General features: G+C 35.1%; 1 protein-coding gene across 1 annotated transcript in view; it reads left to right on the forward strand.

Annotated features, from left to right (window-relative positions):
- PIK3C2G (phosphatidylinositol-4-phosphate 3-kinase catalytic subunit type 2 gamma) overlaps nt 1-14,716 on the forward strand; it is a 276,846-nt gene that overhangs the window by 183,096 nt on the left and 79,034 nt on the right. Inside the window, exons 25-26 of the mRNA XM_081059023.1 lie at nt 1,462-1,598; nt 3,786-3,955. Of these exons, the coding sequence (XP_080915149.1) occupies nt 1,462-1,598; nt 3,786-3,955 (307 nt within the window). The remainder of the gene's footprint in view (nt 1-1,461; nt 1,599-3,785; nt 3,956-14,716) is intronic.

Consider the following 14,716-nt stretch of genomic DNA (forward strand, 5'->3'; position numbering starts at 1 on the left):
TTTCCTTTCGGAAGGGTTACATGGAGAAAGTGGAAAAAATGAGGAAGGACATTTCCAGTATTTAAAAGAGGAATCCCTCTTTGTAGAGTAATTACGTTACTACTAAACATGTAGTGCTTTACATTTGCTGTCTCACTTAATACACACGAGGAAACCTGCATAAGAGCCGAATACTGTTGAGGAAGAAGGGACAAGTGTTATATTAAGGATATGCCCAGGATCCAGGATTTATCTCTGGGGTGTTATTTCTCTTCTTCTTCTTCTTCTTTTTTTAACATATAGATTTTGTGGGTTATATTTGCAGCATTCAATTCCCAAACCCCATGTTCAAGTTTCTTTCTAATCCAGCAGTGTAAATGCCTAATGATTACAAATGGGCTATTGAATATTAAGAGAGATTAAGGCCAATAACCAGCTGCTACAAGCCAAATCCAACACAGAGAAGGGTTTCGTTTACCATCACTGTGATCTACTCGTTCATTGTCTAATTTGAATACTTCTAAGGTAGACCACGAAATAGTTGATTTTAAAAACTCAACCATCTCTCTTTTCATATAGTTACATTAGTTTCCCTGTCCCCTTTGGGTATTTGCATTTGCAACTCTTGCGATTATCAAGATGGTAGAAATCAGATATTCTATACTTTAATTTCTTTCAATGACTTTATTTACAGAACTTACATTATAGGTTGTTTTGTGGGCATTAGTCCTGAGAAAGTTTTAAATACTTGGTTTCAACTGCTATTCTATACAGAATAAAAATTTGGTTTGAAAGGTTTGAAAATGTTTACATTTTAATAACCTTAGGAACACAATGAAAAGAAGTCTTGATGGTTATGTGGTCAGCGGGGCATAAATCCTACTGAATGGAGTTTAACCAATATATGCTCCCTTAAAAACGTATTATCATAGTTTTTCTTTAATGTTGACTGAGAAGGAAGGAGCAGGCAGCTGTCTACATGTTTCCTACAGTTATTCTGTTCATTCCGGAAATAGAACATTTAACAGTGAATTAACCTGATCATTGATTTTATAATATATTTAAAATATTTGTTATGGAGATTGTATTTGGTTTGCTTACAAAACCTGTTAAATAAGTTTGAATGTCCACCCTTAAACTGTAAATTAATGCACACGCGGTATGTTAATTGACCCACTAACCTATTGATTCAGTGGGGTCTCTAGGAGACCATCTAGATTGGCTCTCTAGTTCTAGAAAAAAAAATATTAAAGCTGTTTCTGATACATCTGATCAAAACACAAGTAGTCTCATTGCTTCCCAGAATTTAGGAAAAATTAGAAGGAAGGCCATCTAGATCAGTCACCTTCAGAAAAGATTTGGAAAAGAAAAGGATAATCCAAGTAGTGCTGGCCACTATTGCTGTTGTTACCTAGATCAGGATGTATTTCCAAATATCCCTCATCCTGTGAACATTTCCATAATCTCTTTTCTATCAATCAGGACTGGTGCAGATGGTGCCCGATGCTGTGACCCTAGCAAAGATCCATCGCCATTCTGGACTGATAGGGCCACTGAAAGAAAATACAATCAAAAAGTGGTTCCGTCAGCAAAACCACTTAAAGGCAGATTATGAAAAGGTTTGTCCTGCTGGAGCAAATTTTAAATACAGTTTTCAAATATGTTCTGGTTCATTAGGTATTCTGATTTCTTAAAAAGTAAATTAAGTATAACTTGAGTTCAAGTTCACTCAGTCTTCAGCCTAGTAATAAAGATCCAATTTAAATGGTATATTAGCTAGAAAAATTGTTCTCTGTTTGGTTTTCCTTCTGGGTGAAATTATGGGCTATTCATAAAGACTTTCTTTGCTCAGCTGCCTCCCTTACAGCAATGTCACATGAGATGAAGCTCTTTGAAACTACTTCCTTCAAGATACCTCTGCCTCTTTGTACACAATCTCCAATTTCTATAAATCTCCTTCCTTCTTTTGAAATACATTTCTTCTGCCAAGCTCTACTTTTTCATATTTTTTCAGTGTTTTCAAAATCCATAATAGAATATATATATGTGTATACACATATATATACACATATATATACACATATATATACATATGTACACATATATACATATATACACATATACACACACACCCACACACACACACACACATATATATATATATATATATATATATATATATTCTCAGAATTTTATAAAATGTGCTACTTTATTTGACTGTAAACATTTTTTCCCCACTTTACTTCATCTTAGCATCTAGGCTGCAGTGTACAGTTATGCAGGCTCTGTCCTAAACCTGGGCTCCTGGCTAAGGGGATGAGTTGGTTAGAGCCAGGCCTTGTTCTGCTTGCCAAGACCTGAACTGGTACATTTGCGTCCACCCAGAGGCAGGGGCACCTTTATGCTAACTCACACAAAGATACACTATGGGCTAGCATTCGACTTGCTCAGCATTCGACATGTTTCACATTGACTTTGGAAAATTCTTAGGACATGCACAAACATTTGGAGGGATAAAAAGGTCAGTGTACAAATAATATTTATCACAGTAATTAAGCAATGTTCTAGAGTGATCTACAAAATGTAATGGCATAGAAACCCAGCAGATGACTTGCTCCCCATCTGTCCTGAGCACTGAAATTCCCTCATTCTAGGAAACCCCTCAGTAACAGGCAAATAGGGGTGACTGGTCACCCTAGCCAGCATGGGCCATAATAGAGAGACCCAACAGTTCATCTATTCTTGACTTCTGTAACATTGGAGTAGAGCAAAATACAGGCTTTGCAGGGCCAAATAACAAAGAATAGAAGTTATCTTGAAATCAATTTTTTAGTCTTTCTCCAGATTGTAACTTGAATTTTGCACAAATCCCTGGGATTAGATATTTGAGGTGTTTCCACATTTATTTGCTCTTCACAACCACAATGTGAAGAACATATTTTATTTTATTATCTTCACTTATAAGTGAAGAAAATCTACACAGACAAATTAAGTGACTTATTTAGACACTTAGGATACCTGGAAATAGGTGTCCTGGCATGTAGTCCAGTAACAAAGACCCCCACTCCAGCAAGTCAGCCACACCACTCTATGGGACCCATAACCTTGGTCCAAACAATCACTTATAGTTACACTCATGACTGTATCATTGATGAAAATTATGCATACCCATGAGACATTTTGGAAAAAAAAAGTGATTTTGGGAAGATATTTCTGTTCATTAAAGAAACAAACTCTAATTGACTTGGTGGTAATCTGCTTCCACCCACACCAGCATTCACTCACTGGTATACAGTACCAAAACGTTTTTGGATATCGATTGGATGACCTATTTGCAAGGATAAACATAAAATGTTACAATCATCAACATAGCTTTTTCTACATTAAAAAATTTAAATTTTAAAAATTTGATATTTTAAATTCCTCTGGGGATAGGCAATATTGGACCATATTCTTCCTACTTCTTTTACTTTGGGGGAAAAAAATTATCCAACATTGTATATTTGAGACTTCAAAAATCACATCAAGAACCTCTCTAAACTATGAAAATTAGCTCCAACTGAATGAAAGAGATATTTTCCCCAATTTCAATGAAAACATTCATCTATTAAGCTAAAGAACGATTGCTTCATGTTCTTCTGTAGCATATGAAGAACAAGTTATTTAATCATACCTTTTTCTCAACTGAGATGTAGAAGAGGTTCTTGATTATATAATTTTGCTTTTCATCATAGCTCTAGCTCTGATGCTAATGTATTTGCTCATTTTTGTGTGTATATTGTCTTGTTGTTTTTTCAACTGATTAGGCCTTGAAGAACTTTTTCTATTCCTGTGCTGGATGGTGTGTGGTAACGTTCATCCTGGGAGTCTGTGACCGGCACAATGACAATATCATGCTGACAAAGTCAGGCCACATGTTTCATATTGACTTTGGAAAATTCTTAGGGCATGCACAAACATTTGGAGGGATAAAAAGGTCAGTGCACAAATAATATTTATCACTGTAATTAAGCAATGTTCTAGAGTGATATACAGCATGTAATGGCATAGAAACCCAGCAGATAACTTGCTCCCCCTCTGTCAAATGGCCGAGATAACATAAACATGAATATATAATACAACTAATAAACTGAAGAAAATATTTTTTTCAATAGATAGTTAATGGACAAATTAGTTTTTTCAAATTGTTAGTGGACTAAATTAGCCTTTTCCCATGGGATATTAATCCTGTTTCAGTCTAAATTATCTGAAGTATAATGGTTTGTGTTTTCATAAACCTTGAATGGACAATGAGGCATGAGCTTATGGTCTCAATACACCTGATATATTGCCCATAGCAATAAGTACCCCTGGTTTATATATTATAAAATTAGCACACTTCCTTCACTGAATTGGCCTTGAATCATTCTAAAACTATTGAGTGAATACCTACCATTCAAAGCTCTGAGGCTACAACAGTAAAGAAGGCAGATACAAACCCTGATCTCTTTCTAGTAGAGATGATGGACATTAGACAAGTTAACATGCAAAGAAATAATATGAATAAATGAGATGTTTAATTTCTTATTAAGAAACTGAAGCATAGAAATGGGATAGAAAGTGACAGTGGCAGGGATGCTATTTTAAAAAGACCTCTTGATGAGAAGAATATTCCAGAAAGAGACCAGCAAAAATAACAGCCATGAACATGGATAAAAAGCATGACATGTCCAGTGACAGCAAGAAGGCCTGGGGCCGCCAGGTGGGATAGAGTCGGGTAGGCAGTAAGAGGTAAAGGTGAAAAGTTTGGTGGAGGCCAGAACAAGTAGGGCACTGCAGACATGGTATGGAGGTTGCCTTTCATTTTAAGGTCAGGGGCACACCACTGATGGATTTCAGAGCTCTTTCCTGCTGTCCAGTGAAGTAGGAGACCAGTTAGGAGGCTACTGCAATAGTTAAGACAAGACCTTAATGGTTAAAAAAAAAAGAAAGGTGAAAACTAACAGATTCAGAATATACTTTGGAGTCAGAGCCACAGGATCTGCTGATTGATTGTGTATTATCAGTGATTAATGGGCTGAGGGAGTGGGCCCAGTGTGTTAGAAAAAAATATTCAAGAATGACTCCTGGATTTTGGTCTTAGCAAATAATTATATCCTTTACTGAAACAAACAAAAACAAATTGGTGGATGAGTAGGTTTTTATTTTTTTATTTGAGGTGGGGGCAAGGAAACCAAAAGTGTAATACTAAAATTCCCTTGTCTTAAAAAGACGCTTCATGTTAAAATAGAAATGAGATCAGACCATTCCAAAGAGTAATAGGTCACTTTTAGCTAAAAAGAGCTCCTCAATAGAAGAAATAATAATGTTTCCTATAATACAACATGATGAACTTTCACCAGATGTCCATAACCTGGTATTAAAATGCCAACAAAGACTATATAATATGGTTTAATTCTTACAAATTGATATCTCCTATTTTTAGAGGCATATAAATGGAATTGTTTCACTTTTTATTAATACTTCACCTTATATAATAATGATTAACCTCAGAAAACTCACCACATATCCATTCATTCCTTAAACATCTATTGAGGATTGTCTGTGTGCCAAGGACTGTGATAAACCTTGGGGATACAAAGATGAATGATACATATTTAACACCTCAATAGGACCTATGCTTTCATTGGTTTACTGCGAAAAGACACATAAATATTATAAAATGTTGTAAGCAGAGATAGATGTACAGAAATTAGAACATGATGGAGGAGGGATATTTAGTTTATGAAGGACAAATGTTAATCAGCATGTATGAACATATACATAATTTACTAATGTAACACTTTTTCCCTAAAATCTATTCTTTCCTAAAAACTTAAAGATTAGATTATAATTTTGACATCTTTATTCATTTGCTGTATTGTTCACTGGGAATTTGGGTTAACCCTTATTCATTTATTCCACTAGCATCTTTATTGACCATGGTCGGGAGGGTTAAAAAATGAACAAACATATTCCAGTTCTACAGTTTCATTGGGGAGACATAAAAAGTAAAGAATAAATAACTAAATAGTATGGTAAGTGCTATAACAGGGATGTGTACCAGGGTCTTTAGAAAAGGTGAAGCCCCATTTGTTTGTTTGCTGATGTTACAGCAGCTAATTCTGCTTCTACACTTTGGCAACTTGAAATCTTTTTTACACAACCTCTAAGGTACATGAAAATGTGCCCAGCATAGAGCCTTACTCATAGTAGGTTCTTACTATTGTTTTCTGAATAGTTGGCCAATAAACACTTGACAGGTAAGCGATCAATTATTGATTGGATGAATGTAAATGAAGTTGGCACTATCTTCCCTTAAGATTATTGATTAGTGACCACTAGCTAAGGAGACCAACTGCAGCATTATGATTTATTTGAATACAGTTTGTAGGATTTTATCTCCACCAGTGGCTATGGAAGGCTCATTGGCAATGCCTGCTTGGATTTCTTTCTTGATACAAATACTTCTGCCCTGAGTTTGTTTAATGAGTAAACTGAACTAAGCCTACTCATTACTTTATCTTTTGAATTGTAATTGGCATCTAATAATTTTCCTACAAGTCTCTTCTGGCTGTTTCTGGAGTTCATTTGAATGCTGTTTTATGACAGCTAACATCTTTCATCTATGTCCACTGTTGTTATTATTGGTTGCTAGGTAGGCAAAAGGCCTTTTATAAATTGGGCTTCTGTTTCCCCCAAGGATAAATTAACATTTTTATTTGTACTACACGTGTTATATTATAGGCCTGTTCTTTAGAGAAAGCCCAGCTCCACCTAGCTTCTTCTATACACATACTATACATATTAATGACACCCTTCCGTAACATACAAAGCCAGGTATGTAAATCATGCCCTAGGACTTTCCTAATCTCCCACAGACTAGCAAAGCCATATAATGCTCCAGTAATAACCAGTAATAACCCAAGATCATACTCCTTAACATAAAATGCTACCCCCACAGGGAGTAGAGAGTATATGTATTTCAGACATGTGTTTCTGCCACTGTCTACTCCTTTAAAACATGGAAGATGAAAGCATTTATATAATCTTTTATGGTTTACAAAGTGTTATTAACATTTGTTAACTAATTTCAATTCATCATACAATTGCCTAAGTCATTGCTCAATGTCACATAAAGAGTACAGTTTCCAGTTGTGGATGGGTTAGGGGTTGTCAAGAAGAAACCACATACACACATAAAACCCCTTCTGTAAGTTGCAGATTTATCCCTCAGCCAAGGATACAGAACTTAATGGAAATTAGCAGGCCAACCCAGCAGCAGCAGATGCATTGTGTCTGGGTGTAGATTTTCCCGGGATCCTTGATTTCCTTAAGAGGAAATAACAATGAGGTGACATTCTCCTTACAAGTAGGATCTTGAGAAGAAAAAAAAAAAACTATTAATATTTCTTGCTGTGCAGTTGCCCTTTTTATACTAATGCTTAATCACCATTCCAGAACACCTCACACTAACCATCTGAGTGATTCCATTTAGGAAATAATCACAAACAATGGGCTCTCTCTCATTCTTAAATTATTTGAGTCAGTCCAGCAGCACTCTCAGTTAGATTCCTTGCCCATTTGTCTCTGAACCATTCCTCTGACTTTTGTTTTCCAGAAATCTAGAAAGCCTATCTCCATATTTAGACCAAATCTGAGGCTCATGTAGTTCTTCTTCTAACAATGAAGAAAGAAAAAAAAATCACATTTCAGTTATAAATGTGAAGGATTTCATCCGCTGTATATAAACAAACAATCCTTCTTCATTGGTTTTAATTATGAGATTGGATAAAGAGGGTTTACACCAGCACATTAAATCACAGGACAGTTCAGCCTAGTTAGCATTCCTTAATGATTATGGGGGAAATTTGGCTAATTCTTACAATGGAAACACTGAAAAATTTCACCAAGTTTCTGAAACCAATTTGGTTTTCTTTTGAAGTATTGCTTAATTATTATCCTCTTATGAAGGATATTCTTTATTTTCTCTTATGAAAATTCAAATTAAAGAGGTTAAATTACATATCGACAATTTTTCATTCAAAGTTTCCTGTAACAATGATTTCTATATAGTAAGTTTTCATTACTTAAAAGATATTATTGTAACTTTAAATTTCAACTCAGCTTCTTGATGATGACTTTTATAAAAGAAGAGAAATTAAGAAAGGTATTTATTGATGATGTTCATTGCTCTCCTAACTCACTGTTTCATACTTTTATTTTTTTCAGACTATATCTCCACAGTCTATATGGTCTTTCACTTTGGTAATAATACTAGGCTTGCATGAAGTCTTTCTTGCAGGTGTCTCTCTAGATAATGATAGAGGCTAGACGAGCAATGGTTCAGGTCAGGTACCCTGTAAATAGACTGTATGGTTTTGTTTTGATTTTAATTCCACATTAACATGTGTTAATGATGTGACCTTGAATAAATGGCTTCTCTGTGCCTCCGTTGAGTCATTTATAAAACAGATTGTTTGGAAGATTAAGTTAACTGATACATGTAAAGTGCTTAGAAAAGTGCCTTGTACTGAGTGAGGGCTCCATAAATGTTGTAATGAATTATAATGTAAGTATTCCAAATAAAGGGTCAAGAAATGAGAATGCATCTCCAGATGACAAGTATTATTATTATTATTATTATTATTATTATTATTTATTATTTATTATTATTATTATTATTATTGCTTTAAATTATCTAAACATCTTAATTTGGTGCTTTTTTACAGTATATGCTTTGAAAGTTATAAATTGAACTATTAGTTCTTTAGGTTCTCTGTTGACTGACAGGCTAGATTAAACTATCAGGTTTATTGAGATTGTAAGGTATTTCACCGAGTCATTCTTGCCTTCTGATATAATTTTAGACACAAGCAGAGGTGTGCTGGATTTGGCTCACACTGTCTTGCAAGAGCATATGGAGTGTATTCCTTATCAACTTCATTTAATGACATCACACTGATAGGCTGAAATCAGCCACAGTGGGAGTATATACACAGTGAAAACTGGTAAATGTCACAAATGAAAGCCTTTTTTTTCCTAAAAAAATAAAAATAAAATGTGAGCTAGTTATTAAATATTTACCACCACACAGTAGGACTTAAACCTATTAAAAACAAATGAAAAATCACTCCAGAACTCAACAAAATAAAATTCAAACTCTGTTCTTTTCCTATTAAAATATACCACGATGATCAAAATATTAGATATCTATCTACTTACAACACGGTTTATATCCTTTTTAGTTTTATCCCAGTAGATCTCCAATCACCTTATTAATCTCAGAATTTTCATCTCAATATTAGTCATAAAAATTCCCTGTATCTATGATCATTTTGTCATTATGTTCAATAATTACCTCTGATTTAAATATTTTTAATGTTTATTTTCTAATTTGAGTATTATAATATTTATATTCTAAATACTGTCAATTTAAAACCATCTTTGGAAAAAAACTCCCTTACCAGATTAAAAGACTAATTTTTCACTTACTCGAATCACCCTGGTTTACTGCAATACTCATAGTAATCCAAATGCTATATACATATTAATGATCTCACATGTTTTTATTAATATCTTAGTGTTCTTTGAAATTAGATGAGTCACATTGGTCTGTTATTCACATGATTGTTTATTAAGAAACACTGTGGTTCCTTTTATTGAAAGAAGGCCTCAGTATCATCAGAATTTTAAAAGGAAAATACACTTTCCCATATATCTTCAACTGTGAGTGCCTTAAGGACATCTTTGTATCTTAAGCACTTAGCTAGTACCTGACACTTAGCAGAAGCTCAGTTTTGGTTGACTGAAGGATCACTACAAAAATGCCATAAACTTTTCTTCTCTTGACCCGAGAAAGTATAATTTTTCTGAAGATAAAATTATTAAGAACTTGCCATATTCTGTTTTCTAACTGGAAATTTTCCAAGGGATTTTTACCTAATGATCACTCTACATGTGGCAGTATGGGTGATGAGACTCAAAATTTGAGACTTACCAGCTCATACCCATTAGGATGCCTACTACCAAAAAACAGAAAGCAAGTATCAGCAAGGATGTGGAGAAATTGGAACCCCTGTGCAAAGTTTGTGGGAATATGAAATGGTACCGCTGTTGTGGAAAATAGTATGATGTTCCTTAAAAAATATATAAAAATAGAATTACCATATGAATCAGCAATTCTACTTCTGGGCATATACCCAAAAGAATTGAAAGCAGGGTCTCAAAGGGATATTTGTAAACCCATGTTCATAGCAGCATTATTCACAATAACTAAAATGTAGAAGCAATCCAAGTGTCCATCAACAGATGAATGGATAAGCAGAATGTGGTATATACATACAGCAGAACATTATTCAGCCTTAAATGAAGAAAATTCTGACACATGCTACAGCATGGATGAAACTTTGGGACATTGTGCTAAGCAACATAATCCAGTCACAAAAAGACAAATACCATATGATTCCACTTATATAAGATACTTAGAATAGTCAGAATCATAGAGACAGAGAGTTAAATGGTGGTGCCCAGGAACTGGGGGTTGAAGGGAATGGGGAATTATTGTTCAATGGGTATAGAGTTTCAGTTTTATAAAATGTAAAGAATTATGGAGATGGCTGGCAGTGATGGTTGCACATTATGAATATTTTAACACCACTAAACTGTACACTTAAAAATGGTTAAGATGGTAAATTTTATGTCATGTATTCTACCACAATGAAATAATTGAAAAAACACTTTTTGGTATACTATAAGTATCACAAAGGCTTTTGACAGTCACAAAGTCAATCCTAGGCAAACTACACCTAGCATTTGAATAGTAATTTGAATTTTCAAAGCAGTCTCACATAGACTATTTCAAGAAATAAAGTTTGTTTTGTCATTCCCATCTTTCTACTATTTCTCTCCCTCCTACTTCACCTTATCATTGAGCTATGTTTTATCACTTGGTTTCTTTTAAGTAACCTGCTTTATATCTATCCTCTTTCCGTTACAAGCAAAAAAAAAAAAAATCTATAATTAAAAAAAAATGATGAATTTTCTTCAAAGAGAATTGTGTAGGTTTTCAGATGAAAAGAGTGAGGGATGACAAAGAAAGAAAGAAAAGTTTGTGAGAGAGGGAATAAAAGGAAGGAAATGAGAGAGGGAAGGAGGAAGGAGGGAAATAACAATTTCAATAGTAGTATAAGGATTCTACCTTCCCACACTCAATGAGCCTGTGCCCCATTGTGAAAAAGCATGCTTACATGGAAGACATGAGTGCTGACTCTTCAGTTGATCTAAGGTACAATGTAACTGTCAATATAAGCATTTCATAGCCCTGAGTCTGAATCTAGCTTTAAAGATATACCACAAATAACTACTGAACATGAGCCTGGTATATGAAATTCATCTGGTATTCAACTGAGGAAATAGTACCTGCTCCTGTGGTGGGGGAAACATTCATGATGTTAAACTTAGTAAGAGATAAAATGTCCATTTTAGTTTGATACATAAAGATTGATCATGCATGCGGTAAATTTATGGGTGATTTAAATGTTTCAGAGGTAAATTGGGCCTATTCTTGATTTTCACTTTCAACCCTATTTTAAAGTATGACACCACAATCCACTTTCACCCAAGTGTTATATACCATTGATAATTTTTTCTTCAAATGCAGACTCACTTCTGTTCCAAACAGACAATGAAATTCCATGCAAAGCATAACTGTACACTTTCCCTTGAACTCAAGCTCAAGGGGGGAAAACATGGAAATATTGAGTAACTGACCAGTCTCTTCCTGTCCTCATAAAATCCTGATCTACTGGAAACTCCTAATCAAAATATCAGACTTAGGAAAGCAGAATAGATAATTTTGAAGAGGTAGCTGTTTAACCACCCTTTTCAAATAAGAGTGATAGTGTATCTGTGCCTAAAACTCCAGATCAGTATCTAAACTTATTGAGCAGTTAAAGATCAGCAACCTCCCAGAGTCTAATTTAGGACTCACAGTGCATTTACAAAAAAGGCTAGACTGGGGGGTGGAAGAGACAGCAACATGTTTTACACTTAAGAGATTATTTGTGAGCGTCTCCTTATTTAATAATTGCTGAGAGCTTGGAGATCCCAGGGCGCTAAATGTTCTTCTTGTAATAGTACATGAACCCTATGTTCTCATTATATCGCACATATGAGGTTTCCTGTGTTGTCTAATTATACAAGGTTCAATTTTATCCAATGGAGATTCCAAATTTGCCTTCTCAATTAACTCATGGATATTAGACAAGAGACTTGTGTTCTTTCTGTTGGACAGCAAAATGTGCTCTCTGAAATGTAGGTCGTTTGTGATATCAGGAAAAAACACGTAGGCTTAAACATCCCCCAATGTACTCTGTAGTCATTTATTTGTATGCTAATTCACACCATTCACCATGATGGAAGTCTGCAACTTTTAGAAATCTTTAAAACAATGTATTTTAATGTTACTATGATATTTCCTGGGGACAATAACATTTGAAATTTATGAAATTAAATAATAATAATTTCAATAAACAAAAAAATGGGCCTCATTACCTAGTCCCATTTCAGTTCAGAGTATAAATACATATTCAAACACTCAAGTCTTTCAAACCTGGGACTTAAGTTTATATATGTCAATTTACTTATTTTATCAGTTATTCAAGTAAACATTAGATGAACTACAAAAGGAAGAAATGTGTATGTTCACAGAACCCAGCAGACAGATTCTACTGTCATGAGTCCTTGACAGAGCTCTCTAACTTTCCATTTCCACTCTCCAGTCTCCCGCCTCCATCAGCAATATTGAAACTTGTAGTTCTTCTCAGACTGAGAGTGGCAAAAAGCAAGCATTCCTTAGTGTGTGCTGCATCATCTAGTACGTGCAATCAAACTTTACAGGAAAGAGTCAGAATGACCCTTTAAAGCCTCATAAATACTTGACATGCGTTAGCTTCACTAATCCTCACAGGAACTCTCTGAAGTAGCTACTGTTATTTTCTCTAGTTCACAAATCAAGAACAAGAAGTCTTCGCTGTTATAATTTGTCCAGAATCGTAGGCAGTAGGTCATAGGACCCTTAGGAAAGTGCAGGATAAGGGGCTGATATTCCCGTTTCTTAATAATCCCAACATACTCTGTTTTCTCTCCAGCATTAGGACAGATAGCTATTTGTTTAGTTAGTACCAAATGACATAGTTATCCTGAATTTATAGCCATGCTATATATTAAATTTATGTCTTTAATAACTATGATCAAATGTGTTGCAAAATGATTGTGCTGAGAGGCATTCCAAAACTAAGACCAAGTATTAAAGTAGCAGGGCCACTTTCCCATCCATGGGCAGTATTGCTCTTTTATGTGTGAAAAGGCAGGCACAATTGTTCACTCTCTTTTAATGTTTTTCTTCCATTTTTTAAAAAAGCATCTAATAGGAATCTTTAAGTTAATACAAGTAAAATGCTCACACGGAATGTGACAAGTTTCTGAGCCCACTGGGACTGTTCTATTGGACGTAATATGGCCAAACCACCCTGAACTGTTAGGGTGAAGCCCAGGGGTATTATCTAGACTGTGTAATTCACATTTGAGGAAACTGCCTCTGAATTATTGCACTCTCAAACAGCTTATGGGCTCAGTACTTTAAAATGAAACATAATTCATTTCTGAGTATGTACATATTTGTTTAAGAAATAGTTCAATAAATGAAGTTGGTTCATTTGAAGGATACAGCACCTCACCTGTATTTCAGAGTGCATCCATTACAATTAACATGCTTAGTCCATTTCCTTAATGTCTTTTAGAATAGGGCAGTCCCCACTCCGAGGGCTAGTGATATTGATTTCAAGAGGAAATATAACATGAGCAGGACATTGAAGAAAATGTTAGGCTTAAATTAGTGGAAAAAAAGAGGAAAAGATAGCTTAGAATAGAAAGAACTGTGAGTAAAAGTGTGGAGGCAAAAGATAAGCATGTGCCATAACCCCCTCATCTGATTTCTCTGTGCTACACCACAGCAGCCAAGCCTACAAGAAAGCATCACCACTACGGGACACACATTGTCCCCAGATTCAGATGGGCCCAGCAATCCCATAATACTCCCATGACCATCTCACTATTTGCCTCTCTACAATGATTTGTGCTTATCTTAAGAGGATAAACCTCAGATCTCCCTTACCCATTATTCCCCTGCATTAGTCCCCTCTCCCTACTTTAGACAGAAGACCACACACCTCCTACTTTATTGAGAAAATAGAAACAGAACAGAGTCAGCTTTTCTACTCAGTGAAAAACTCACAAACTTACTTAACAACTGCACGTAAACCTCTTCCTTCTTGTTCTAATAGATTTGTTTTCCCTTCTAAAAACCAATCCCTCCATCTGTGCCTTGGAGCCATTTCCCTCTCACCTCTAACGTGCATTACACTATCAATAATTATTTTTTCCTTGCATGTTTATCCTCTCCCTCTCAAACAATCCTTTTAAATATGCTTGTCTCTCCAAAGGTTAAATACCTTTGCCTCCAACCCCCAGTCCCCACACCATTTCACTCACCTTCACAAACTTGCTGAAGTTGTCTACACTTTTGACCTCCTTTTCCTTACCTCCCGTTCCACAACCCCTTCAATCTGGCTTTACTTTTCATTGCTTGATAAAATCAATGGTGACCTTTATAACGTTAAATGCAATGCTATCTATTCCCCATTTTACCTGCTTTCTC

The sequence above is a fragment of the Rhinolophus hipposideros genome (genome assembly GCF_964194185.1).
Source record: "Rhinolophus hipposideros genome assembly, chromosome: 9".
Classification (NCBI taxonomy): Eukaryota; Metazoa; Chordata; class Mammalia; order Chiroptera; family Rhinolophidae; genus Rhinolophus; species Rhinolophus hipposideros.